The sequence below is a fragment of the Spea bombifrons genome, chromosome 6, assembly GCF_027358695.1.
Source record: "Spea bombifrons isolate aSpeBom1 chromosome 6, aSpeBom1.2.pri, whole genome shotgun sequence".
NCBI classification, from domain to species: domain Eukaryota; kingdom Metazoa; phylum Chordata; class Amphibia; order Anura; family Pelobatidae; genus Spea; species Spea bombifrons.
Genome location: NC_071092.1, coordinates 3,227,031 through 3,254,055, shown reverse-complemented (window position 1 = coordinate 3,254,055; position 27,025 = coordinate 3,227,031). Strand labels below are relative to the sequence as shown.

At 39.1% G+C, this 27,025-nt stretch overlaps 1 protein-coding gene across 1 annotated transcript in view; it reads left to right on the top strand.

Moving 5' to 3' along the window:
* The window catches only part of ADAMTS9 (ADAM metallopeptidase with thrombospondin type 1 motif 9), a 64,032-nt gene that overhangs the window by 8,134 nt on the left and 28,873 nt on the right, over positions 1 to 27,025 (top strand). The window contains exons 4-21 of the mRNA XM_053469348.1: positions 4,977 to 5,254; positions 5,561 to 5,644; positions 5,901 to 6,025; positions 6,709 to 6,749; positions 8,141 to 8,246; positions 9,096 to 9,242; positions 11,723 to 11,864; positions 12,900 to 13,007; positions 16,140 to 16,285; positions 16,627 to 16,808; positions 17,073 to 17,209; positions 19,020 to 19,137; positions 19,515 to 19,610; positions 24,731 to 24,897; positions 24,983 to 25,112; positions 25,547 to 25,673; positions 25,788 to 25,998; positions 26,279 to 26,443. Coding sequence (XP_053325323.1) covers positions 4,977 to 5,254; positions 5,561 to 5,644; positions 5,901 to 6,025; positions 6,709 to 6,749; positions 8,141 to 8,246; positions 9,096 to 9,242; positions 11,723 to 11,864; positions 12,900 to 13,007; positions 16,140 to 16,285; positions 16,627 to 16,808; positions 17,073 to 17,209; positions 19,020 to 19,137; positions 19,515 to 19,610; positions 24,731 to 24,897; positions 24,983 to 25,112; positions 25,547 to 25,673; positions 25,788 to 25,998; positions 26,279 to 26,443 — 2,510 coding nt within the window. The remainder of the gene's footprint in view (positions 1 to 4,976; positions 5,255 to 5,560; positions 5,645 to 5,900; positions 6,026 to 6,708; positions 6,750 to 8,140; positions 8,247 to 9,095; positions 9,243 to 11,722; positions 11,865 to 12,899; positions 13,008 to 16,139; positions 16,286 to 16,626; positions 16,809 to 17,072; positions 17,210 to 19,019; positions 19,138 to 19,514; positions 19,611 to 24,730; positions 24,898 to 24,982; positions 25,113 to 25,546; positions 25,674 to 25,787; positions 25,999 to 26,278; positions 26,444 to 27,025) is intronic.

Here is a 27,025-nt window from a genome sequence, read left to right as displayed (position 1 = left end):
GTAAGTTTAGGATATGCTGTAACTTATGAAAACAAATGACGGCAGACATTCTATGCACTTTTTTTTTAGAATAATGCACATACAAAATTTTAAAATTTGAGGGTACTGAAAAATATGAACAAGTTTAAGAAAACTTATGATTCATGGGGAACATGGAGGCACATAGCCAAGGACGGAGCTGCGTCTTTATAGGGTTTGCGCGTCTTCTGCCCCACGGCAGAAAATTGGAATACCCAGTGAATGGCAGATTAGTCTACCAAATGGTAATAACAGCTTGGATATTACTTATCCAAGGTGCCTGAACGTGGCATTAGCTGTTGGGAATAACAAATCTACCTTGGAACCCAGAACTGTTAAGTACATTGGAAACAACACATCTTCAGGAAGTTCTCCGCAGCTAGACGGACTCAAGACAGGAAACAGGAAGCGTAATTCCCGCGTCTATGACAAAAACATTGAGCTCATATCATAAAAAAGGATGACTGCGAAAATCATTACCTGCTTTCTTAAATATAAATCGAGAAGTGATGTAGCCCCCCTAACTGTATATGTTTAGTTTTTGCTGATCATCTAAGTGGTCTCCCTGGCCAGCTCCAAATTGTAGCCCTACGTGGAAACGGTAACTTTACGCTCTGTTACATTGTTTCCGGATGAGTCGCCGGCACCGAATTAAACCAAGGTACTCAAATTGCAGATGAAGCCACAGGAACACCATTTAGTGGATCCGTGTTATGAAAAAACCACACGTGCAAAGCAATGCTGCATTTTGGTTAAACGGGGCTGCAGGTACATAAGGAACCGAATACCCAACCGTGTTATAAGTACGATGACATCATTTTATATTATTTGGAATTCTTTGCTCGCTTTAGCAGTCACACTCATTGACTGGCGGATCAGTAATAATCAAGCAGAAGATAAATTGAGTGCACGATCCATGCATCTTATACGTGACACGATGTACAAGATCTGACATCATAGTGCATTGTGGGAACTCATGCTTCTCACGTTGCCACTCGCGACTTTCTAATTACTTAAAGACATACGCAAAATGTTTGTGTCTCGGAACTTCACGCGGAGAACCTTCTAGCAAAAATAAAACGTATAATTTATGCAAATTGCTGCCTATGTAACGGCTTAATCAGGACTGTTTGTAAACCCCTGAATTTACAAAACGCTGATGACGGGTTACTTTTAATTGTGTGGCACCGGCTAGAATATATTATTAGCGGTTTAAACGTATAAACAGAGCCTCCCATCAGAAGTGGTTGAGGTTAATGCAGTGAGGGAATTTAAGCATGCATGGGATAAGCATAAGGCTCCGGAATAAGGTTTTGGCTCTTACAGCAGGTCGAAGGCCCATCGTATTTTATATACATTACATCATAAGGATTTCTGTCCCAACGTTCTGTGTTGTCTATCTATCTAAGACCCAAAAGTTAGTTAAAGGTTCCAACCACCCAGCTGGTATCGCCCGGATGGGAATGCAAGATGAAGTCACAGTACGCTGGTTAATATCCGAGGAGGTGATACATTGTTACCTTACAAGAAACGCTATAAATTACCCATCGTGGAAGTTCAAACGTTTGCCCCAGGAGATACGGATAGGTCTTCACCCAGCATGACCTACCCAACGGCTACTGTTGCCCTAGAGATTAAGGCTCAGTTTTGTCAGGTAACTAATGCGGTTCAACTTGGCTCGCGATGAAGGACGCTTCTTGGATCTTTCGCATAAACAAACTTTTAATCTACACAGAAAGCACGTGAAACTATCCGTAGAGCGAAGGCCAAGGATCTCCTGGCTGCTTCTTGAATCTCTTTGTTCTGTCTCTTTTCAAAGCTGTCAACTTCTGCTATCGTTATAAGGCGCTGGGAGAGACTCTCGCTGAGCAAACAGAGATCTGTCTTTCCTCACGTGCCGAAAACAGAAAAGAAAAAGTCGGGGGTTGATTGAATAGCATGAAATCGTCAGCGGGTCTACTACTGGTTTAAACTTTTCCGTTGAAGATCTGTTTTATATATTTTCATCCAGAAACGTACACATGTTCGCCACGTTGTGCGTTATATTTATAGACTGCGGCCCAGAACATATTGTTTAATGGCGTGTTGGAGGAACAGCCTCTGCTTCCTGTCATCTCCTTGGAGGTCGCCGTCACACAATGATCTTATTTAGGGAATTCGATTGTTATTGAAAGCCACTTATTTTTTGATTTTGTTGGAAAACATAATTCTACCCCCGTGTACTGTACATGGCACGTCGCAATATCAGTGTTCCCTTTCGGTCCGGCGATGGACCTTTTACTAAAGGTCACAGGTGGTTAGCAGAGCCCTTCCTTCTCGGGTGGACCTTCAACGCATTGATTTAGCACTCCGACTCGACTCCTTGGAAGCTGACGGGGTTAAATTTCGAGTTAGCCACACGATAAACTTCAGATAACCGCTCAATAATTAACTTTTCGACCGAGCACTAACTCGCTATGGTCACCCCAAGCTACAGGAGCCTTCACATGATTATTATTTATTTATTTATTTTTATAGCGCCGTCATATTCCGCTGAATATAATTTGATTTATTCAATGTTTTATGTATTTTTTAACGTGCTTTTTGCCTGGCTCATAGAGTGCGTGGTTGGATTTTAATGTTTTTTTTATATATTTTAAAAGGAGGAGAAGTCTTAGAACAAGAGGTTGCAATCGAAAGCGCAGAGGTTCAGGCGCTTAGGTGTAATGGAAGGATGTTTTACTTTAGCTGGTAGATGAGTTGCAGAGCCCCCCAGCAGAAGTGGTATAGGTTAATAGGGGATTTAAACATGCATGGGATAGACATACGGCTCCTCAAGACGAGACCAACGACTGATTAAGGTTTGAGTCTTTACAGCTGGACTGTAGATGGACTGTAGGCTGTCAGATTCCATGTTTCTCTGTCAGCTCCTCACCCTCCTAAACGTTTAGTCCCCAACGCCAGGACTTGTTATCTCGTCTGATGGGGTCAAGATCAGCAACAGCTGCTTTAAATATGGTGATAGTGGGACTAATGGTGTGAAAGTGACGGATGAGCCAGTTCCGTTGAGACTTGAGTTGATCCGCATTCAAACCTTCCAGCCACCTGATGGCTTCAGGAGGCATCGGTTATATGACCTGGATTAGGGAACGCTCAGGGCCTTTCTCACGATTTCTTTCCAAGGCCAAAAGGTTACTTTGCGCCCTTCAGCATCCAACAGACATTTTTATTTGTTTCGCTGGTGCGATATTTACGTCGGTAACGCCGGTGGGGAAGCGCTATCATTCTTTATTTCTTTTGTTTCATTTTTGGTGGATAATTACCAGCGTTCACTCCACCTCAGTAAAAGTATCAATGTCCGCGTTTTATAATTGGTTCGGAATGTTGGGAACACGTGTGACGTCTATTAGAATGATCATCGATGGAACTCTTACCGGGGGATTCTGGGGTTTTAGGCGTAATATCCACCAGTTTGAATCATGCAAGCAAACTCTGCGGTCTACATGTCTACACGTGCAGCACAGGGAAGCTTCTGTATGTCATCTGCGTGCCATGTCCATAAAGCATGCTTGGTATAAAAGAATGGACATTTGTGTTCCTGAAAGTATTATTTTTCAGAAAGATATTAAGAGCATCTTGAAAGGTGATTACTCATAAACTAACCGTCTGACACATGAATAGTTTCTGGATGTTCTGTTGATCTGTAGGAATGTTTTTAGGAACCTGGTCAGCTTCTGGAAGCAGGAGAGCCTTCTTAGCCGTGAATTTACTGTTGCTTTTTTAAGAGACAGCCAGGCCTGGCCATCTGGGACACCGGACAAATGTCCCGGCCTGACGTCTCGCTCCACACATCTGCTGCGATGTGCGGCTACCGGCTGAATACGCTGCGTGAGCATGAAAAACACGCGGCCTCTCATACTCAGCCTTCAGCCACACTAACGCCAGTGGCGGCCGCCGGCCTTAAAGTGTCAGGTTCGCCTTGTCATCTCCAGTCTATCAGCCATTGTCGAATTCAGCATGACTTGGTAATGAGACTATAGAGTTAAAATATTTAAATGTATACATACGACACTCAACTCTTGTGTAAGACAAGAGATTGGATATTTTTCCTCCACAAAACTGCTGCCATTGTCTACACACGTAACTGGCGACCGGCAACTGGCGACCGGCGACCGGGGTGTATTACGCTTTTAACCTCATTATTTTTAGAAGGCTTCAGAGCTAATTGCCCTTTGGATTTTTGAGAGTTATGACTAGAAGGAGCAAAAAAGGGTCCAAGAATCGCAAATAGAGGAAACTGTTCCAAATCCTAATTAGTCCCGAAAAGACAGCTAAAAATAGGCAGATATTGTCATGAGCAGATTTTTTACGTGGATACGAATATCGCACTGGAGCCAGACCATAAATAGTGAACTAAAATTAGAAAAGTGATGTTTCTTTGTGTTATAGCATCTTCCATTAATATCGCCCAGTGAGGTGAATATACATTTTTTGAATATTTTCAGATTTTATTAGATTTAGGTATAATATTTAGAATAAACTTGTTTATAATAGAAACCTCATAAAAACACATTTTCAAGTTAAATATAGAAAGCATGTGATATCATACAGAATTATTTAAGATTAATCTAATTTTAATATATTGATTATCTGCTTTTGTCCCTCCTTGAGTATAAAATCCATGTTTTTATGTTAACCTGATTTTATTCCATTTTTGCCAGTCTTGTGATAATTTGGGTGACCTTCCCTGCTCCAACACCACACTGAGTTGATTCTAATGAAGTCTGTTCCTTCTTAGACTTTCATTAGTCATAGAGTCCTGCTGGGAATTAAGACTGAGCCATTCCATTGTATGATAAGGAGTTGAGGTGTTTGTCTTGTAGATTGGGGTTCAGGTAACAGAGCGAGAACTCATACAAATGGTACTGATATTCTAAATAACGAAAGAGTAAATGTCTCTTCTTTTGATGTTTTTACAGGGCAAAAAAATCAACAAAAAAACAAGAAAAGGGGAAGCCGACACTTGAAAAGTAGAATATCGTCAGATGTGGAGATTTTAAGAAAAGGACTTTTAGGAAGCCAGGATCCCTTATCTATAAACAAGGCCGATAAAATCAATGAAACAGAAGCACACCGAAGAACAAAACGCTTTCTGTCCTACCCTCGGTATGTGGAGGTGATGGTGGTAGCAGACAGCAGGATGGTTCAGTATCACGGGGCCAATCTACAACACTACGTTCTAACGCTCATGTCCATCGTAAGTACGCAATCGAACCTGTACATAGATGCCTTCAAAGCTGAGATGTTTGGAAAACGCTATATATTAGGATTTATTATGAATTTTATTCGTTTTAGGGCTTTTTTTATTTTTTAGTAATATTTGTAAATTGGTGTATACATAGATCATCCAGAACACAGCCTACTCTACGCGTAATGTTCTGAATTATTGTCTGGTATTAGGTCTGTATAGAATTATATATTTGTTAGAAGATGTCGTGGTGAGAGAGGACCGTTATCTATAAAATGTTAGACGTGTGGCATCATTTTCTCTCTTTTCACGCAGGTAGCCTCTATTTATAAGGACCCAAGTATTGGAAATTTAATTAATATTGCCATAGTGAAATTAGCCGTTATTCACAACGAACAGGTATGGTGCAGTTCGATATTTCTTTCTCTCTCTCTCGCTCTCTCTCTTTTTTCTTCTTTCCTTTTCCTCTTTCTTTCTTTCTTTCTTTGTTTTTTTCTCTTTCTTTCTCTCTCTCTTTTCTTCCTCTTTTTCTTTCTTTCTTTCTTTCTTTTTTTTCTTTTTCTTTCTTTCTCTCTCTCTCTCTCCCTTTCTCTCTTCTTCCTCTTTCCTTGTCTTCTTTCTTTCTTTCTCTTACTTATGTGTTTTGTTTGATTAGGAAGGACCAGCCATTTCATTTAATGCCCAGAATACCTTAAAAAACTTCTGCATATGGCAACAGTCGCAGAACACCCCCGATGACAGCCATCACTCACACCACGATACCGCCGTACTTATCACAAGGTGCGTCCTTTGTAACTCTTCATTTGCCTTGGATGTTTTGGTTCTTAAGTATGTATGAGTTGTGTTACGTTGATCTATTGAAGTATGTTAAAGTCTTCATATGTCTTCATAGTCCTTGGGGCAGTTGGGTTGAGAATTGGAGTTAGTTTCTGGCGATTACTGCGTTACTGTAACGAGTTAGCGGCAAGAGTTTAGTTCCACAGGATACAGAAAAATAACTTCTTCAAGGCGCCTCATTCTTGAAACTATCCTGGAATCATCATTATTTGCATTTTATATCAGACTAATTTAATGTTATCTTAAATAAGAAATCTGATTCAGGGATATAATAGTATGTGCGCGTGTGTGTGTATGTGTGCGCGTGTGTGTGCGCGTGTGTGTGTACGTGTGCGCGTGAATGTGCGTCTGTTAAAATAGTCTACTCAACAAAACCTATACCTTGTCACTATTGTATTCACTGGAGAAAGCATCTGGTCAACTGCTTTTTTTTTCTGCAAATGAGGAAAACAGAAAGCATTCTAATATATTATATGTCTGCATTCCAGAAACGGAATGATTTAGCATTTAAAATGTCCGCTTGGAACGCTACGTTCGCAAAAAAAACAAAGTGGAAACAAATCTGTTGGTTTTATTTGAGTCGGACACTTCTTCATTGGCTAAAAACATCCTGGTTTTCTTTTCAGACAGGATATATGTAGAGCCCAGGAGAAATGTGATACACTAGGTGAGTTACACACCGCCCCGCCGCCCTAGCCGTATACCGGTAGAAAAAATAGTTTCATAAACATTTGGTGCTAAGTGCATATATATCATGAGGGGTACTGAGCTGACAAAGCATCGGCTAATTCATTCTACAGCTGTTTAAAGAGTTTCAAATGTAGAATAAAGAGTAAACCTTGTGTCTGTCCGCATTTTGGCTTCTGTGCGTGACCTCATCAAATTCCACCGGCGAGAGACGGAGAAGACGGGAGAAGGCTGTGGGGGAGAGCAAGAGAGACAGAGATTTACAAACAGAGATTTAGAAGTGGAGACAGAAGATTAGGGGTGCGAGACTCAGAGGGGAACAGAAGACTGAATAATGAGAAACAATGGCTGTCCATCATGGATAGGGAAGAGTGGGTTCGATAGAGGGAGACTAAGAAACTGGGGAGGAGAGTAAAGGCACTTATCCCCAAGCAGGGTAGATTCCATGTAGCAAGGCGATTAGAACCATACAGCATTAAGCGCGGTTGGACAAAATGTGAAGAGCTGTGCTGCGGTGAGAAAACACATTAAGGAAACTTTGTGTTTTCATAGCATTTCTTAATAACATTTTCCCATTAATGCATAAAAAACGCACTCCATAAGGTTCTTGGTCAACATCCATGCGCTCACGGCTGCCATTGAGAGTAAAGGTGCATGTGACGTGGATTTATCCGTCCTCCAAACGCCTTTAGGTCCTCCGCGCGTTTATTTCTATTGCCATAACAGCAGTTTTTGGGTCAGCTGTAGCAAAACTGTTCCTGCAACTTAATGGAGAACATATGATATTACGGGGGTAATGGAGATTTCCTGAACGCAAAAAAAAGGATATTGTGTTGTTGGTCCCATAAAGAAAGAAGTATGTAAATATTAGTGATACCTTTGGACGAGCGACCTTTGAGGTTTGTCTCAAGCTACGATCGTCGGCTCACAAATATTTAAAAATCGCTTAAAAACCGCTGAACCATTTTCTTTAAAAAAATTACAATCTATAGACAGTAAAATATGTTTAGTTTTCGGGCCTGGCGGCTTGGCACGCATCTTTACTTTGTTAATGGGAGACCAAAGTCTGGACACAATCAGAGTTGACGTGTTATTGAGTGACAGCATCCAAAAAAAAAAAAAAAAAAAGATCTCATGTCTGTTAAGTCTGTTATGCTTCTGCCGTGTATCTGTAATGTAAATCGCTCGTGAGACTCAAGGAAAAATGTTTAAGTATGTTTCTGTTTTGACGAAGCCCCCCCCCCCCCAGAGAGACGCTTTTTGTCGTCTCCTAAAAGATCAGCTTCTCTCCAGTTTCCAACACGCTGGAGTAAATCGTCCGTGGGTTTGAATACTCTAATAGTTCTTCGCTTTGTACTCTGCCTTTTGCAGGGTTGGCTGAACTTGGCACCGTGTGCGATCCGTATCGGAGCTGCTCCATAAGCGAAGACAATGGACTAAGCACGGCTTTCACTATAGCACATGAGCTTGGACACGTGTATGTTTCATGTAAATATTCTTGTCTTAGAAATAAACTTAATCGATCGCTCTGATTACAGCTTGATGGTGTACCCGTTGTGTTCTCTATGGCTTAAAGTACCCAAGCATTTATTTAATGTGTTTTGTGATCACAGCACAGCTCTTTTAGTTTGCTCCTAATCGCACTTCAAAGAGAGTCCCCATAGCTGCTGCGATACTCTATAATGCATTGATGGCTCCGAGGGTCTAATGTGTACAGCACAGAATAGCGCCCCCTCAAAACTGGGTGGCTATAAGGAGTAGTGCACCCAATCTATTTAACAGTTGGGATGGCCAGGTTCACCGGTGTTACAGAACCTCTTGGCTCGTGATTTTCTGAATTCTTTTAGACAGCAGACGTCAACCAAAGAGACAGCTGGACAGATATCTGTCAATGCCCCCCCCCAAACTACTGTTGAAGCCTCAATATTTTTTGTATATCAACTCCAAAAGGTTGGCAATGGATCACAGGTTAAATAGTCCAAACATTGGTGTTCCACGGAGTTGACCAGCCCTTGCTTTAAAAATTGGGAGACATCTACAGAACTTTGCTGTGTGATTAGAAAATACTGGGTCTTGTCTTGTTAGTAGAGGTTGGTGATATCTTTTAGGGGATATAATATTCAGAGAGGGTTATCTCAAGAGCCTCACACAGGGGTCCTTTCTTATTTATGAGGCCATCACCAATGTCTCCATCTTCTCTCCCGTGTTCACGATAGGACCTTTCTCCTTTGCTGCTGAGGTTATTATTTCTGATAATTTAAACACACTGAGAATGTTTCAATTATTATAATTACAAATATAACGTATTTTTTTTGTCTGTTCTTAGATTCAACATGCCCCATGACGACAGTAACAAGTGTAGAGAAGAGGGGTCCAAGAATCAACAGAACGTTATGGCCCCAACGTTGAATTTTTATACCAACCCATGGATGTGGTCAAAATGCAGCCAGAAATACATCACACAGTTTTTAGAGTGAGTGCGTTTTTACTTCTATTATTTTTTCTCTGACTTACTTCAAGGGTTAAGGTTTTGCTTAAGACATGGAATGAGCGCTGATTTGGAATAAATTACTCTAATGGGAGCTCCAGCCAGCGCTGTTTTGGACAGACTTCTGAGGGAATAGTCTCCCTTATCTCTAGAAAGATATGTTGTACATGGTATATTAAAGAGTCCACGGTAAATCAAGCAAACATCATTATTTAACTTGGATCCAATACACGTTCTGTTGCCAAACTCATATACAAGATGTCTCCAGAGCAACAATGCTAAAAGTATTTGCCTAGTTCCATGGATAGCTTACGCGGTGTCAGTAGCAGGATGGAAGATAGAGGGGCACAAAAACGAGTTTAGGGGATTGCAAGGAGGGGGCTAAATATTTAGGTAGGGAAGGCAGGGGGAGGAGGTTGTGTGGAAATGTTTCAGGGATGGTTGGAGGACGTATATACAGAGAAGAGCAGGGAGAAGAGCAAAGATGGAGGGGAGAGATAGACTGGGACACGTTGGAGAATGGATCCAGAGAGAAGGCCGGATAGAGAGGAAAGAAGGACAAGGGACAGGCTGGAGGATAGATGTTGAGAGGACAACGGAGGTTGGATGGAGAAGAGAGAATGGTATGGGCCAGGCAGGGAGATATATGAGGAGAGAAAGGCAAATAGCATTCAAGAGGCAGAAGAAAGAAGGTCAGATGTTGGAGAACAGTATGGCGAGAAGGGGAGACAGATGTGAAGATAAAGGGTTGGATGGAAAAATATATTCAGAGGTCAACTAGGGAGACAAAGAAAGGAGAAACAATGTAACACAGTGGTTCCATGTAAAATAGTAATATTATTAGGAAGGTAATTAATATTTGGTTTATACATCCAGCGAATGTGACTCCTTCTCTCATAGCAACCTTCTTGACTTCTAAAGTTTTTAAAAAAAACTTTTAAACCTTAAAACCCACTTGTCAAGTGTTTTTTTTTCTTCTTCAGTGTAGCCCACGTAAAAAAAAGGTTTGGAATCTTTAGAAATGTACATCTGTGATGTTAATAATTAATCTCCATCGTGACATTCATTTTGAGTGACAAGGATATCCGACCAACTACGGTGGGCTCCCTAGATGTCTTTGAGTTTTATGCACGTAGACAATCCTCTTGAACAAACAGATTGTTACACACACACTGGTTTCTCTAATAAAAAAGGTAATCTTTGGCTCTTGGCTCCTTCTTTTTTTTTCCCCTTAGCATTCCTTGTCCGTAAAACAGGGTTACCATGGAGACCAGCAGTCTCACGCTGGCCTCCGATTTTTGGACATTCTGTACTGTATGACGGTACGAGCGGATACCTGGACCTGTGACGAACTCAGGCCTCCTCCGACGTACGGAATCGGTTCAATGTTTTGCGCAAACGCAGAACATATTATTGATGAGACGGAAGCGTAGATTTTGGATACTTAGGAAATTTAGCACCCCTACAGGGGATGTAATTGCATAAGCATTCTATGTTAACCCTTTAAATGCTTGCCCAAAGTGGTGCTTCTCACTTAAGGGTTTTTAAAAGGGGAGAGGACCTGACTTCCCAACAGTCATTGAACATTTTAGGGTCAGCGTAGCAGGAGCCCTGTGGTTAAAGTATAACACCCCCCGTCATACTGTTTGCTAATCGGCAGTCCTCTAGTTAGTGAACTTCAGATCCAAAAAAAATAGTTCCCAGGGATTTGTGGGAATAGAAGTCCAATGTCCAATGTCTTCCTTAATGTTAAGTACTTGTACGGTAGACAAGATGTTCATACTATATTTATTTATCGCGCCCCAGCGTACCCTACGGTCCTATACTACAAGCTGATACAATGTTTCAGTATGTGGAAGTATTACACCTATTGTTCTAATGTAGCAGCTAGCTTCTGAATAGTGAGTCCAGGTTAATTTTTATCCACGTTGAGTAGTATTACTCATGCAATAAATCCAGCTAATGAATAATACTATACGTGTGTTAGCGATTAAAAGGAAAGAGTGAGCATTATGTGTAAGCAAAGCTCGGCCGTGAAATAAATCGACTCTTTCTAGTAAGTAATGTGGCACCGTAATGAAAGTCTTCTGCTGTTAATATATTTAATAGCAGCGGGCACAGGCCCTACGGGGCCACAGATAATTTCCAAGGCAATATTAGTTGATATGCGCGCCATGAACAGCCCAACCACACCAGTCATTGAGCCAGATTGGATTAGGACCATCCTGATTTCTGGGCCAATGCCCCAACAGATTGCCAATGGAGCATCTACACATATATGACATGTGTTATGACATCACTGCATCACGTGACATCACTGCACCTTTTGTGTAATATGGATGGAACATAATACAACATCACAGCTCCACCGACTAATTCTTCTTTGGCCATTACGTTGGTTCTGTGTGATGATGTCATAGAATGTCCGAATATCAAACACTCACTCTGGAATCTTTCTGTTCTAGTACCGGGTATGGTGAATGCCTGCTTGACGAGCCGGTATCCAGGACATACACATTACCCCAGCAGCTGCCTGGCGTCTTATATGATGTCAATAAGCAATGTGAGTTTATATTTGGGCCGGGATCCAAGGTGTGCCCCTATATGGTTAGTAGTACTTTTATCTCCTAAGTGTATTGTTGTTATTCTTTTGTTCCATACGTTGGTTCTATCCTGTAGATTTTCTGTGCTTCCCACATTAACCCGCGAAACGTCCGTCTGGGAAAGCACCCTGCATTTCGATTAAGCTGTGCATGTGCAGTTCAAGCCTGATTTTTAAGGTGGCTCCTACTTGAGCACAGGTGTGCCCTGATTGTGGCCAGTGGTGAATGAAGGGTTAAACATAGGGGTTATCAGATGCTAGAATTGCTGGGAGGGATCCTGGGGTCAATCTTCAATCTGAATCATTATTCTTTATGTTATACGTTTAAATATTAATGATCTAGGTGTTTTATAGTCAGTATTCTGACCAGGAGAAAAAGAAAGTTGTACATTATTTATTCTGTCCTGTTAACCCATTGTACATCGCTGCGGAACACGGTGGCGCTATATAAATCGATAAATACATTGTATTTTATTATAACCCTCTTCTGTAAAGTCCCGCCAGGAGTGCGGGTGTTTTGTGATGATGCGTTTCCTGTTGATGTTAGACTGGGTTATCACATACCTCCCAAATTTAACCCCTGTGAATCGGGACACCGGGGGCCGAACAGTTGGGGGGGAGGTTGAGGTCCATTAATGGATTCCTTTACTAATCACTGAAAACTAAAATTCATCCTTATTTTGGGAGGGAAATCTCTCCTGAACATTATTAATGTGCAGAAATGGTTGCCTCAGACGTGTTTTTGGCGCAAAGTTTGGACACGCTATTATCAACACAGCAAGTAAAGGAATGTGATTGGACAATTCCATTGGTTGCCATGGTGACAATACCACTTTTCTAGCAGAATTACCACTTTATAGATATAATTACCATTGTTTCAGATTCTAACCGCAAACATTTCTAAAAGTTGTTTTCGTGACGCTTATATTTTGAAACTATGCAAAGCTCGGGGGGGGGCATGAATTTATCTTATTGTGGTTTATGTTACATTATTTTTTAATTAACTTTTTTCTCACTCACTGTTTGTTTTTAACCTACAGCAAATGCAGTGCAGAAGACTGTGGTGTATTAATATGGAAGGACCCCACAAAGGCTGCCGCACACAGCATACGCCGTGGGCCGACGGGACGGACTGTGAGCCCGGAAAGGTCCGTCGATAATAACTCAGACCCTCATTTACTTCATTAATATGTAACGGGCATACAACCATCTATATGTGACCTTTGGTCACCCCAAAATATAATATGCTTTTCACATTTTTTAAAGGTTAAGTCCCATAAAAAATATTAACCACTAATAACTAAAAACCCCCAGTGCTGTATACAGTAATACCCCCCACGCTATATACAGTAATAATCCCCCGCAGCGCTGTATACAGTGATATCCCCAGCGCTGTATACAGTAATATAACCCCAGCGCTGTATACAGTAATACCCCCCCACGCTATATACAGTAATAATCCCCCGCAGCGCTGTATACAGTAATAATCCCCCGCAGCGCTGTATACAGTGATATCCCCAGCGCTGTATACAGTAATATAACCCTCAGTGCTGTATACAGTAATATAACCCTCCAGCGCTGTATACAGTAATATAACCCCCAACACTGTATACAGTAATATAACCCCCCAGCGCTGTATACAGTAATATAACCCCAGCACTGTATACAGTAATAACCCCCAGTGCTGTATACAGTAATATAACCCCCAGCACTGTATACAGTAATATAACCCCCCAGCACTGTATATGTGATATCTGTATGTGATATTTTGTGTGACTTTCCCGGCTCAGACACCACACTGAGCTGACGCTTTATGGCAATGCTAATGAAGTCCGTTCTTCCATAGACTCTCATTAGTCAGAGTGTCCAACTGAGCGATTAAGACCAAGCCACTCTATTGTTTCCACGGGCAGTATGATAAGGAGTCGGGTGTTTGTCTAGTAGATTGCCTGAAAGCAAAATATCTAAATTATTAGAACAGTGCAAGAATTGTGAAAACTAATTTTTAATTGGATACTAGTGATAAAAAAAACAGTTCCCCTTTAAATTTTTAATTAAAGACGTTCTTTAAATACTTCGTATAGATTGAAATAGAACAGCTTTTATAGTTGGCCTCGATATAGAGTTTGGGAAGAAGCGCTGCGGAGACGCTGGGGTTACCTTCCACAGGAAGTAGCTGTAAAAATCACGCACAATGACCCTGTGAAGTCCTGGGTCCCATAACTTTTCCCACAGTTACACATGGCTGCTTTCGAATCACGGGCCAATCACAGGCCGAAGGAAACATCCCAGAGATTCATTGTGATGAAATGTCCCTGCTGTTTCTTTTATCTGGAAGGGTGGTTTAAAAAATCGTCGCCCCCCCCCTGTCCCCCCCATCACCACCGCCACCTCCCCATCCACAATTAAATAAATAACTTCAGAAATGTAGACAATGATAGCTGTAAATTCCAGCAGACCATGTTATCTTCACACGCTTGCCAAAATGTAATATAACCCCTAATTCCAGATTCTGGTCAGATTGCAAGCCTTTTCTGTGTTTATTATATTGTATCGGAAACAAGCTATTCCGGATTCCAAACATTATTTATTAGTAATTTTATTTTTTTATTTGTTTGGTGTTTATATATATAAAAAACTAAGAAACTAAGAAATAAAATATTAAATTACTAATATATATATATATATATATATATATATATATATTAATAAATAATATATATATATACACATTAATGAATAATAATCATAAATAAATAATAAATAAATATTAATAAAATGAAATTACTAAGATAAAAAAAATATATATATATATATATATATATATATATATATATATATATATATATATTAGTAATTGAACTTTTATTAACGAAATTAGTTTTTATTATAATATACATATTCATTTGTGCAACATACATATGAGATTTATGGAAAGATTTATAACGATTTATTTTTTTTCTTCTTTTATTTGCTGTCTATAAAATTGAGATCCAGCTAAGATTCCATCGTGGAAACAATGATAATTTCTTATTTAAGCCAGCGTGTTTTTTTTTAAAAAAAATAGAATTATAAATTGTCCATTCGGAGAGAAATTCCAGATAAAAACATCCAGGGCTGAAATAGCCAGCGACGATTGCATAATCGTGAATATAGTAATCTCTGTCCAGGTTGTAATTATTGCTATAAATTTCGAAATGCCGCTTGTCGATAAGGACGGAATTCTCAGGGAAAAAATTCTATTCATGTCCACATGAGAAAGTATTGGGTTCCATACAACACTGAGCGTAATTGTCTCTGCTTAACCCTCAGGTGAAACTTGAATGTATGAGAAACTCAATATTCCTTTTAATGTCTAGGGTTTCATAACATTGGGAGAATATCAATGGAAAATTATATATTTTTGTGCAGTTTGCTACAAAAATAACACTTTTTGTAAAACGGAGAAAACTCAGATGAGTATTTTCTTCCTAATTTATGTTTATTTTTTCTATCATTTTCAGCTATTTTGTGCAAATGGTATTTTATTTCAAAGCTATTTTATTCATGGGGGGATTAAAAGAAAAATAATGATTAAAATATAAATAGCTGTTTGTCTGGATTTTACCGTTATATAGAAATGGAGCATTTTACTATAGATTAGAACTATTCTCCCCATCTAGTCCGCCCATTTTATTTTTGGTTTTCAAAATGTATGTTTTGTGAATCTCGAGATTTATTTGAGGTTTTTTAAAATTGGAGCTTGGAATAATTTTAAGCTTAAATCTTCATCTTAATCACTTTTGCTGGAATTGCTCTTCAGCTTGGGTCACTGAAGCAGAGCATCTGGTACTAAACTTCTAAAACTCATTGGCAAAGTTCTTGACCAGCTCTCAAGCTTTCCATTTGTGAGTCTGTCGTCCAAGCTTGGTCTCGGTTGATGAGAATTCAATCCGTTAGCAGGATCCTTGAGGGTCATTGATCCAAAACAATACCTTGGTTTGACTCTGGTGAGACCAAGACTGCAGAGTTCAAGTTCAAGGTTGACTTACTGATATTGTATGTCTCATCCACTACATTTATCGAGACTCCTTTTGTGCTCCTGTCTGACTTCCTTGGAGTCTTGTCTCCTCCATTGTCCATACACGTCCATTGTGTCTTCTGAGCTATTGGAATCCTGTTCATTCTAGGTGAAAAATGACTGATTGGCAACCCAATGGAAAAATTAAAACAATGAATTCTTGGATTATTCCAACTATTCTAGATTAAAGCCTTTTTTTTTTTTACTTTGTTTACAACAGCACTGCAAACATGGCGTCTGTATCCCGAAAGTGCGTGATGTTGTTACAACGGATGGTTCTTGGGGGTCTTGGAGTCCATTTGGTGCTTGTTCTAGATCCTGCAGTGGAGGCATAAAAACCGCCATCCGAGAATGCAACAGACCAGAGTGAGTAGACATGTAGTTCAGTAAAAGGACGTCTTCATGTAACTGGTCTTTGCTGGGTTAACTAATGGTCACCTCTCTTCCCATGATGCCCTGGGCTAACCTTTAGATACAAATATGCAGAATGTCCTGGGACAATACAAAGTAACAGAATAAAATGTTGGGATTTGAGAATGGACCAAGCTCATGGGCTTGGGAGGGTTGAACTGGATTCTCCGCTTCTGAAATCTGATACGCATGGAATGGTTTGCAAATATAATGTTTTTTTCTCCTCTTCATATTGTAGTAATTATATTTAGGTTTGAAAAATAACTTTTGATGATTTTTTATTTTTTTTTGCCTAGGCCAAAAAATGGTGGTAAATACTGTGTTGGACGTCGGATGAAATTTAAATCCTGTAATACTGAGCCATGTGCCAAGCAAAAGAGAGATTTCAGAGAAGAGCAGTGCGCAGAGTTTGATGGAAAACATTTTAATATCAATGGTCTACCTCCTAACGTGCGTTGGGTACCTAAATATAGTGGGAGTAAGTATCACAGGGTGAGGTTGGTCACCTGTATTGTCAATGTTGAAAGTAAAGTTTGTGTGTTGTTCCATATGGCTCCTGAATCTAAGACGAGCAAAAGACTTATTAAAGTTTGAGTCTTTACAGCAGGAGAAACAGGCGACCAGACGGGTCCGACCTGCCGTCAAATTCTTTGTTTCCGTATTTAGTAAAAAAAAATGTTACATTCAGCAGAACTGATGGAACAACAGCTTTAATTGACACATTCTTTCTATCTCTCCGCAGTTCTAATGAAGGATCGATGCAAGCTATTTTGCCGTGTAGCGGGAAGCACGGCCTATTACCAGCTCAGGGATCGAGTGCTTGACGGAACGTCGTGTGGACCAGACACCAATGATATCTGTGTACAAGGGCTTTGCCGGGTAAATACCCCATATGTATATGGAGCAATAAATCATGGCATCAATATACACATGGAATATGTATTAATATGTATTATGGTGCTGCTACTGTGGTGGCTTCCATATTGTGTTGACTTCTTGTTATCATTGGTTGGATACAGGACTAAGCCTCTGGTATTCTTGCATTCTGGTATCTATTATAATGCAATAAAATAAGGACTTTATTAAGCACGTAAGGCATACAGGATAAATTAAGAAAGTAAATATACATAGAGAGATGCAGGTTTATACAAAATGACTTAATTCATAAATCTTATATTTTTCTTCTAAGCCTTTCTTAGAATCGAGTACTTTTTATAGTTCAAATAAACGAGCCGCGCAGAACAAAATGCTTGGAAGTGGAAAAAATTGTAGAAATGTCATATATTTGCTCAAAGCTTCGTGCCTTTTGTGTAAATGATCTTTCGTTTTGTTGGCATTATTGTTCTGTGTCACCCTCAAAAGAACTATTGTTCACGTCGGCAGCCAGAAGGGCGAGCCACCCATTCCATCAATCACGGTTCATAATATGGGCATTTTTATTCTGACCTATGAACAAATGGCGAAATCGTGTTGATCTTTGCTAAAAAGAAAAAAAAAAAAGCTTGTGGAAACATATAATCATGGATAAAATACATTAAAACTTCGTTCATTTGACTTAACGCTCCAGCCCCCATTATGTAAAACTCTCCTTGTATTTTATGACAAGCAGAAAGGTGCATGTATTTTTTCTTTAAGAAAAAAAATATATTTTTCATGGCTATTAAAGGAGAAAAGTGAATCTCCCATCATTTTCAAATTACTAGTTTCCTTTTTTTTATTTTTTAAATATAATGTTTTCAGACAGCTGCAAATCAGCCATTTGTATGAGTTCTCGCTCTATTATCCGAGCCCAGTCTACTAGACGATCAACCCCGACTCCTTATCTTACTCTACATGATGAACAATAGAATGGCTCAGTCTCAATCACCCAGTCGGACTCTCCTACTAATGGAAGTCTATGGAGGAACAGACTTCATTAGCATTGCCATAAAGCATCAGCTAAGTGAAGTGTTTGGGGAAAAAAAGAATACTGGCACTTTAATTAATAGTTGAGTATTAATGTAATCTGCTTTGCTACAATTTAAAGTTTTTTTAAAGTTAATATGACCACTTTTATTTATTTTCCAGCTGGCTCTTGTGTTTAGAACAGAACATTTCTGAACGTGGTTCTCAATCCTAATTGGTTGCGTTATCATATTGTCTCTATAACCTTCTGTTTTAAACAATTGTCTGCTAACGAACTATTTAAGGGCAACAGGTTCAGGCCAATTGCCTCTGGTCTTGTAGCACAACGAGGTCATATTGAAAATTGGCAACGTTAGGGGACGTAAAGAAGAAACAAAGAGAAAAAGAATACCGCGTTGGCACCGACAATCGCCCTGTAAATAATAATACATTGTTACTTTTCTTTTCAACCTTGAAACGGCATCTTTTCCTCCTACTTGAGAAGTTGTTGCCAGCCCCGTCTGTTTAATCTCGCTGTTTAAACAGGTGGAGGCTGGTGAAGAATACGTCGTTTTAGGGCAGAATGAGCATTCCGGTGTTTGAAGTCAAAGCCTCTGGGGGAAAAAAAAACGGAGATTTAATTAATTCCAATATTTTGTTTTCTCAGCTCGTTTAATAATATAGTTTATTGATTATTAGTTATTAGACTGCCATTTATGTTTAATGATGGGAAATTGAGACAAGCAGCGTTGGGTCTCTTCTATACTCATATATATGGATTTTTCTTTCCTTTATTTTTTTAAAGCAAGCTGGTTGTGACCATGTCCTCAACTCGAAAGCCAGAAGAGATAAATGCGGCGTTTGCGGTGGAGACAATTCGTCTTGCAAAACTATCGCCGGGACTTTTAACTTAGTGCATTATGGTAAGGAGCAGATGGTCACATGACCGAGCACAGATTTAAATCCCCACTGCCCCCTTTAATGGACTGAACCAATATGATGAGGTTTGTACTTGTTACATTCTTAGTGGACCAAACCATTATAATAGGGTATGCAAGTTAAGGTTATATCCAACCAATGGAATGAACCAGAATTAAGAGTTACAATTTATCCTTAATCACTAGCCAATTACAAGGTTTGTTATTATGTGTTAACCCTTAATAGTTTCCAATAAACCCAGTATTATGAGGTTTTGAATTTTTCTGGATGGAACAGAAGAAGATTTGGAACTTTGTGTTACTCCCTTAATTCGACTGCAACAATGTTATTAGGTTTGTTACTTTGTACCGTCTTTTTTCAGGCTACAATACCGTGGTCCGCATTCCAGCCGGGGCGACTAACATTGACGTGCGTCAACACAGCTACTCAGGGAAGCCAGAGGATGATAACTACCTTGGTGAGAATGGATTCTGTTTGTCTCTCGCAGAGTAACAATAAGTACATTCTGTAACGTATGCTTGGCAAGCTTTCCCATCTTCTGATTATATATATAAATATTACTTTCTTCTGTCTCATATGTTTTCAGAGCTATTAATCTGTGTTTTTACATAAAGAGTAAAAGCTGATGATTTAATTTAATATAAATTCCTCTTTTAAGAAAAATATTTTTCGATTTCCATTCCTTTTATTTCCATTTTCCATCTTTCTCTGTCTGATTTTTAGTCTTTTATTAGGGCCTTATGACCTGCCTATGGTGGCCATCCCTCTACAAATTATTTAATCAGAAGAGGGCCCCAAAGAGTTCCTCAGGGGCGGGGATTGTTAATATATTTTTTTTATTGGTAGCTGCCATTGTTTTAATTTTCCAATTAATATTTTATTCAAGCCTCAGCATTTTCAAAGCAGGAACATCAAATGTTAGGACTGTTATCTGTGAAACTGGGACACTAGATGTTTTCTATTGATATATCTGGAAATAGCTAATCTTTGCAGGAGCAAAACAAGTGTTACGCTCAGCTCTAGAAATGAGTTGGTTAATTTAATATAAGATATACCCCCGCCTCTGTAAACAGTTCACTGCTATATATATATATATATATATATATATATATATATATATATATATATAAAGGATTTTACTTTGGTTTATGAATATTCCATTACCAAAAATATTTCCCCCGTTACCGTGCCTTCAATCTGTAACGCTCTGGAGACTCGTGAAGCCATTGGCACAGCTCTGAAATCTAAATTGTTATTGTAAATGATGTGGGTCTGGGATCTGTCCAAAAGCCGAGATGATCTCTTTTCGTCAAGACATTGTCAGTCTGAATTCCGGGAGTAAAGTCTGTAGAGGAAGATTATGCGCAGCGCTTAAGTGGTAACTCATCTCCAGAATACCGTGGTGGGCGACTGCCACACACACGACACTCAGGGTTTGTGTCATTGCGATAAAGAAGAACATAGCCTGATGGGAAATCACTACTGATGTTGTGTATGAGTTATTTCCAGTTCCTCCTGGAAGTGTCTGATAAAAAGACCCTGCGGGGAAAGGCAGGGTGATATAGTGAGGGGCATTACACCTGGGGGGAGGGGGTTCTCACTGATGAGCATTATTTACAGCCGGACCGGAGATTTGATCTCTAGAAATGTTCTGGAGAGGGGTTCAGGAGGGGAGTTTATTTCAAAGGAGGAGAAATGTTAGAACAAGACGCCATAATCTAAAACTAGAGGGTCAGAGGTTTAGGAGATGTAAGGAAGTTTTACTTCACCGAGAGGGTGGTAGATAAGTGGAGCAGCCTCCCAGCAGAAGTGGTAGAGGGTAATACAGTGAGGGGATCTAAACATGCATGGGAGCGACATACGGCTCCTGAATCTGAGAGTTGTATCTGAGAGTTGTAACGGGAAAAGCCCAGGACACGTTCACAAATGCCTCTGCATTATCGTTATTCTGTTATTATTGTGATTATGTCTCTTCCTTTGCTAGGTTCTAGCTTGGTATCTGTTTATCTATCTGCTCCTTTTTCTTTTGTCTCGGATGTTCTTTAAAGCAATTCTCAGCTCTCAGATCTGTACCGTTTTTTTTCCGCTTGTTTATTCTCCTTGTCGGGAGTGAAGGTTGATTCATCTTCGCTGTCGTCAGTATTGTTTATGTTTTGCTGTATACACCCACATTTTCCTATTGAACGTTCCAGCCGTACCATTACGCGCGCTGATCGAAACATGTTCAAGTGGTTATTACAAGGCCTTTTCTTTTTTTGATCTTGCATTTGTACTTTTGGCATTGAGACGCGTGGCGTTTCTGATGTTTGCCCACCTCAGTGCCTGGGTAAACGCCAAGGCATGGCTTATGTGGGGGATCTGCACACCCTAATGGCAGACAATGGGTTAACTTACTGATCACTCTAAGACGAGATTCTATTGTATGGAATTTTGAACTAAGGATCAACTCTTATTACGATTATAACATTTTAAGTGAAATACTAATCACAAACTAGTAACTATAATGGCTAGAAGGTCCAGGAAGGACCTTTACCCGCGTTGGCTGTGGGCCCTGTTTTGAGGGGCCATACTTCTGACCTTCTTTAACAGCTGAAGGCTCTGTGGTTAAAAGGTATATCAATTGCTTGTGCATAAACAGCGGGACAATGTTTCTTCTTCGGATCTTTTGGGTATTGGACTCAACTTGAACTTAAATGCTCTGGTTGCACTTTTCGCTCCAGAGATGGAGCCGTAAACAGTGGATAACTGGGGAAACTCCCCTTATGTTCTTATGTTGTAACCATCTACCTTATAAGCTCCATTCATGTTGTATTTCAATGTAACAATGTAAACAATGTATAGTATCTTTCAACTAATTAACCCCCCCCAAAAAAAAGGTATATCAATTGCTAATAGACAACAACCAAGGTAGATCAATTGCTAATAGACGACGTTCCACACAAACCCTTCCTGGATTCTGGATGCTGGTGCTAACCAAGTTATTCCTGCTGTAAATTCTTTAAAAAATCTTTAAAAAAATGGCATAACTAGCAAATGGAAAGTGCATAATTTCTGTAAGTTTGCTAAATATATAGGATAATGTTTTACCTGGATGGCCCGGGGTGTGAGCAGATGATTGTGTCCTACTAATCATGTAATCAACTGAAAGTGGAGAAATATACCTAAAAAATCTATAGTTTTGTACAATAAAAACCTTAGTACTGTCATTCAATTTGGATTTTAACCCAATATTTTTATACAATTTTTGAAAACTGATTTTTTCCATTTTAATTTAATTAGGACCTTTTAAATGAACTTCTTCGAAACCTGGAACTAGGTTCTCGGCAGAACAATGAGAAAGATAAGGACTTGTCCTTGCTCTCTATACGTCACAGTCCGCGGAGTGTGAATGTTGTGTGTGAACCTTGTAGCGGTTATTTGACAATGTAACATTGCCGTCGTGTTTTAAGTGTAAACGTTTACCTACCGGAGATAACACTACAAAGGAACGTTGGGAAAATCTCAATGTCCCTCAAACACAAGCACAATGTTTGCCATGGAGACATTCCCTGTTAAGGAAAATATAAATATTTATATGCATTGCTAACAACCTAATAATTAGGAATTTTGTGCTTTTGTCGCGTTTTGTGAGTTTGAAACAGTGAAAGAAAAGTAACATTTAAAGACCCTTTTTTGTCCACCAATTACAGTAAGTAGCACAATAATATATTAGACATTATTTTTGAGAAAAAAAAATAATAAAAAATATATTTATTTAAAATTATTTAAAATATAGTAATCACAATTCGTATAAAAATAAATCTAATTTATAGAATTTTTTATAATCCCTGATTCCTCCTCAATTTCTCATGACTGTAGTCTATTATATTGTCTCATTGGTGTGGGACAGAAACTAGATTGTAAGCTCACAGGAGCAGGGCCCTCTTGTCCTTCTTTAAAGTTATTGTCAGTTTTAAATGGTCTTTGTCCCCTATTGTACAGCGCTATGGAAGCCGCTGGCGCTATGCAAGTAAATGTTAGGTAACACTAAGGGAATGAACGTGTAATACCGAGGCTTGTGTCTCTGATCTCATAAACACCTGGGTTCTCAAATTAAATTGTTTATTGCCCTTTTCCAACCCAATTTTAGGAGAATACAAGACCTTTTTAAGTTACTGTTTACAGTGCGAGTAATCAGGTTCCCATCTTTGTTAGCATTACATTGCTAAGTGGTAATGGCAATTAAAGCTTTGCTTTCTAAACTTAGATTTGTTAAACTTTAAAGTGGCCGTGTCTGTTTGTTCCCGAACAATGCCCCCCCCTTCCTCCCCCCCCCCATTCCCGGCAAGCTGCGAGAGATTCTGCAGCCGACGGCTTTAAAGTAACCTAACTTTGTGATGGGTGAAATGGCGAGGAAAGAAACTCTGGAAATTAGGTCACTAATCGCATTAGTGCGAAGTTGTGCAGCAGACTGCTGTTTCAGGAAACCGTTCACTTACAAAGAATTTTTGGGCTGGATAATAAAATGTGCTGCGGATGGTACAAGATTTGGGTTGAAAAGAAGGGAAAAAAAAGAATTCATGCGTCATTCCGTAATGGCGTCTTGTAAATATTCAATGGATGCTGTTACAAAAATACTTTTGGAAACAATGTTTTTCCCATTTTTTGTTTACCGTTATACAGAATAATACAAAAAATAATAATAATAAAAAATAATTAAAAGTCATGATGTTCACACATATTCGGTGTGAGGAAACAGGAACATTGTTTTCCCCAAAAACTGCCCTGAGGCAAAAAGTGCTACTTTTCCACCCATTTTTGGAGGTCTCTAAACTTGATATTAATGTCGAGACTTATAAGCGAGATACAATTGATGTATTAGAATTTGTATTCTTATTTTTGCTTAGTTGGGGTGTCATTTCGTTCACCTCCAACAGAATCCGTCTCAGGAAATGCTTGTTTTATAGCTAGAATGGTAACATTGTTACAACCTGTTTGAAAGTAAATAAAATTAAATCTTTCACCTTGCTCTCCAACGTTCTAACCTCCATGACTTACTGATGAGGTTATGCTTACAGCCATATATCTTTCAGATCCGCTTTAAGACCCATGGCTTCTCGATGCACAGAAGCGTTTCTCTTCAAACACTGTTCCAGAATAGCATAGACGTAATCGATCTGAAAAATGTATTTCTGCAACCAAAGGCTTGTCTCAATGGTCTTTTTAATACAACACAACATTTCTGATACTCGCCAAACTTTTTCAGAAGTGAAACTTTTTTCCTTAAGAACTTACTTGAGTTACTCCTCACCGTATATCTCTTGGAATAACATTTAGTGAGTGTTAGTCTTTTTGTGCCAGTAGAATGTTTGTTCTCTTGTGTGGCCCTTCTAAACGTTTAAAACACATCCAACACCTCCAGTGGCCAATGAAGAACATGTTCAAGGTTGTTTGGTGAGAATTTTATGCATACAGATGTAATATGACAATAAGAAGTTCTAATTGGAGAATGTACAAAGCCATGTGTATCGTATGTCAAAGAAGCCAATTAAATCAGACCTTCTGATCTAAGATCTCCTTCTTTTTGTGTTCCTGCAGCCTTGTCTAACAGTCGCGGGGAATTTCTACTGAATGGAGACTTTGTGGTCAACATGTTTAAAAGGGAAGTCAAACTTGGAAATGCAGTCATTGAGTACAGCGGGTCGTCCCATACTATCGAAAGAATTAATTGTACCGTTCGGCTTGAACAAGAAATTGTACTTCAGGTAATGGGGATACCACGTAATAAACACTTTCAATGTCCATTGCTTGATGAAAACCAAAGACCTTCTGACAATTGTTCTCCTCCAGGTTTTATCGGTTGGTAATTTATACAACCCTGATGTGAGATATACTTTTAATATTCCTATCGAAGATAAACCTCAGCAATTCTACTGGAACCCATATGGACCTTGGCAGGCGTGCAATAAACTTTGCCAAGGTAGGAACCTACAGGGACCTCAAATCATCAAAAATAGTGCATTATTTCCAAACTAATTTTGTATGATTTCCATTCTAAAAGACCCACAAAGTTGCGTTTTTACGTATCATCCCCCATCAAATCACATACTCAATAACAACCTTCTTCATCTGTTCCATCGCCCCCGAGAAGGCTTTGTCATTACCGCAAAGAACTTCCATATTGGGATAATTAAAAGACACAGGCTGTACGTGCTAAACCTGAAGATTTTGTACCAACGTAGCAGTTTGCAGTTGACGGAACCTCTTTGTATAGATGACCGAGATACAAAACCCAGAGAACATCTTCCTGGCGACTTAACCCAACTCAACATTCCGCTGATTCACATGCATACGCATCACCTTCTCAAAACCCGCTGAATGTTTGATTTTATTTAAAAATTATCATTTTTCTAGGTGAAAAAAAGAAGAAACCTCTCTGCACTCGGGATTCAGACCAACTAGTTGTCTCGGACCAAAGATGTGATCGAATTCCTCCACCTGAACCAATAACAGAGCCATGTAACACTGACTGCGAACTAAGGTATTCCTTTAGATTTTTTACTTCTTGTTCATATCTTTAACCTAGATTGAGTAATAATAACGGTGCCAAAATCTGCCAGTGGACTAACATGACTTTTTTTTTTTTATCGTGTAGGTGGCACATCGCCAGAAAGAGCGAATGTACAGCCCAATGTGGGATTGGGTACCGTACCCTCGATATCTACTGCGCCAAGTTCATACGGTCAGAAGGAAAGGCGGAAAAGGTTGAAGACAGATTCTGTAGCGCTCTGACAAAGCTGAGCAATAAAGAAAAGTGTATGGGAGACTGTAACACGGGAGGCTGGCGTTACTCCACCTGGTCAGAAGTTAGTATTTAACATGTCATTTATGTAGAAGAAAACCCTCGGATTCTAATCAACAATTTAACAGTTATGATGTAATTTTACAATGTAAATGCAATAAGTCTATGGCGTACGACTATTATTCCCACTGTGCCTAAGTGCAAATTGATAACAATAAGTAGGGTTAAACCCATTTATGTTCTCTGTCTTGGAAGGTGTAAGAGTTAATGTGAAAGATTAGTATCCCTAGAAGGAGTCAGACTTTGCTTTGTAAGATCATTCTTGTTTTGTTTGTTGATCTTAGTGTTCTAAAAGCTGTGGCACCGGCACCAGAAGACGAAGAGCCATGTGCGTCAACTCACTAAATGATGTTTTGGATGACAGCAAATGTAGCCAGCAAGAAAAACTAACAGAGCAGCGATGCAGCGACTTCCTGTGTCCGCAGTGGAAGACTGGTGATTGGTCAGATGTAAGTATAAACGTTGGATGACTCACAATGTAGCCAATAAGAAATAAACATGGTGGAGAATCAACTGTCAATTGGCTGCAGTGGTTTGATAATCAAGGAACCATATTTCTAGTCCGTTACATGTATTGTTCATAACATTTATTCTGCTATATATTAATATCCTCTAGTCCATATATGTTGATATGTATTTGATATGTAACAGTAACCCAACATACAGTTACTGTGCTCTGTGCATTAACGTTCATGTTTAATAAGTGATATTTCTTCTTTAAAGAACTCCTGATCAGTCTATCAGTATATCAGTATATTAGTATATTATATATATGTATATATATATATGTATATAGTATATAATATAATAATAGTATATATAGTATACTAGCATATCGGTATATTAGTATATTATATATATATGTATATGTAGTATATAATATAATAATAGTATATATAGTATACTAGCATATCGGTATATTAGTATATTAGTATATTATATATATGTATATATATGTATATAGTATATAATATAATAATAGTATATATAGTATATCAGTATATTAGTATACTCACCCTCTACAGTTTCCA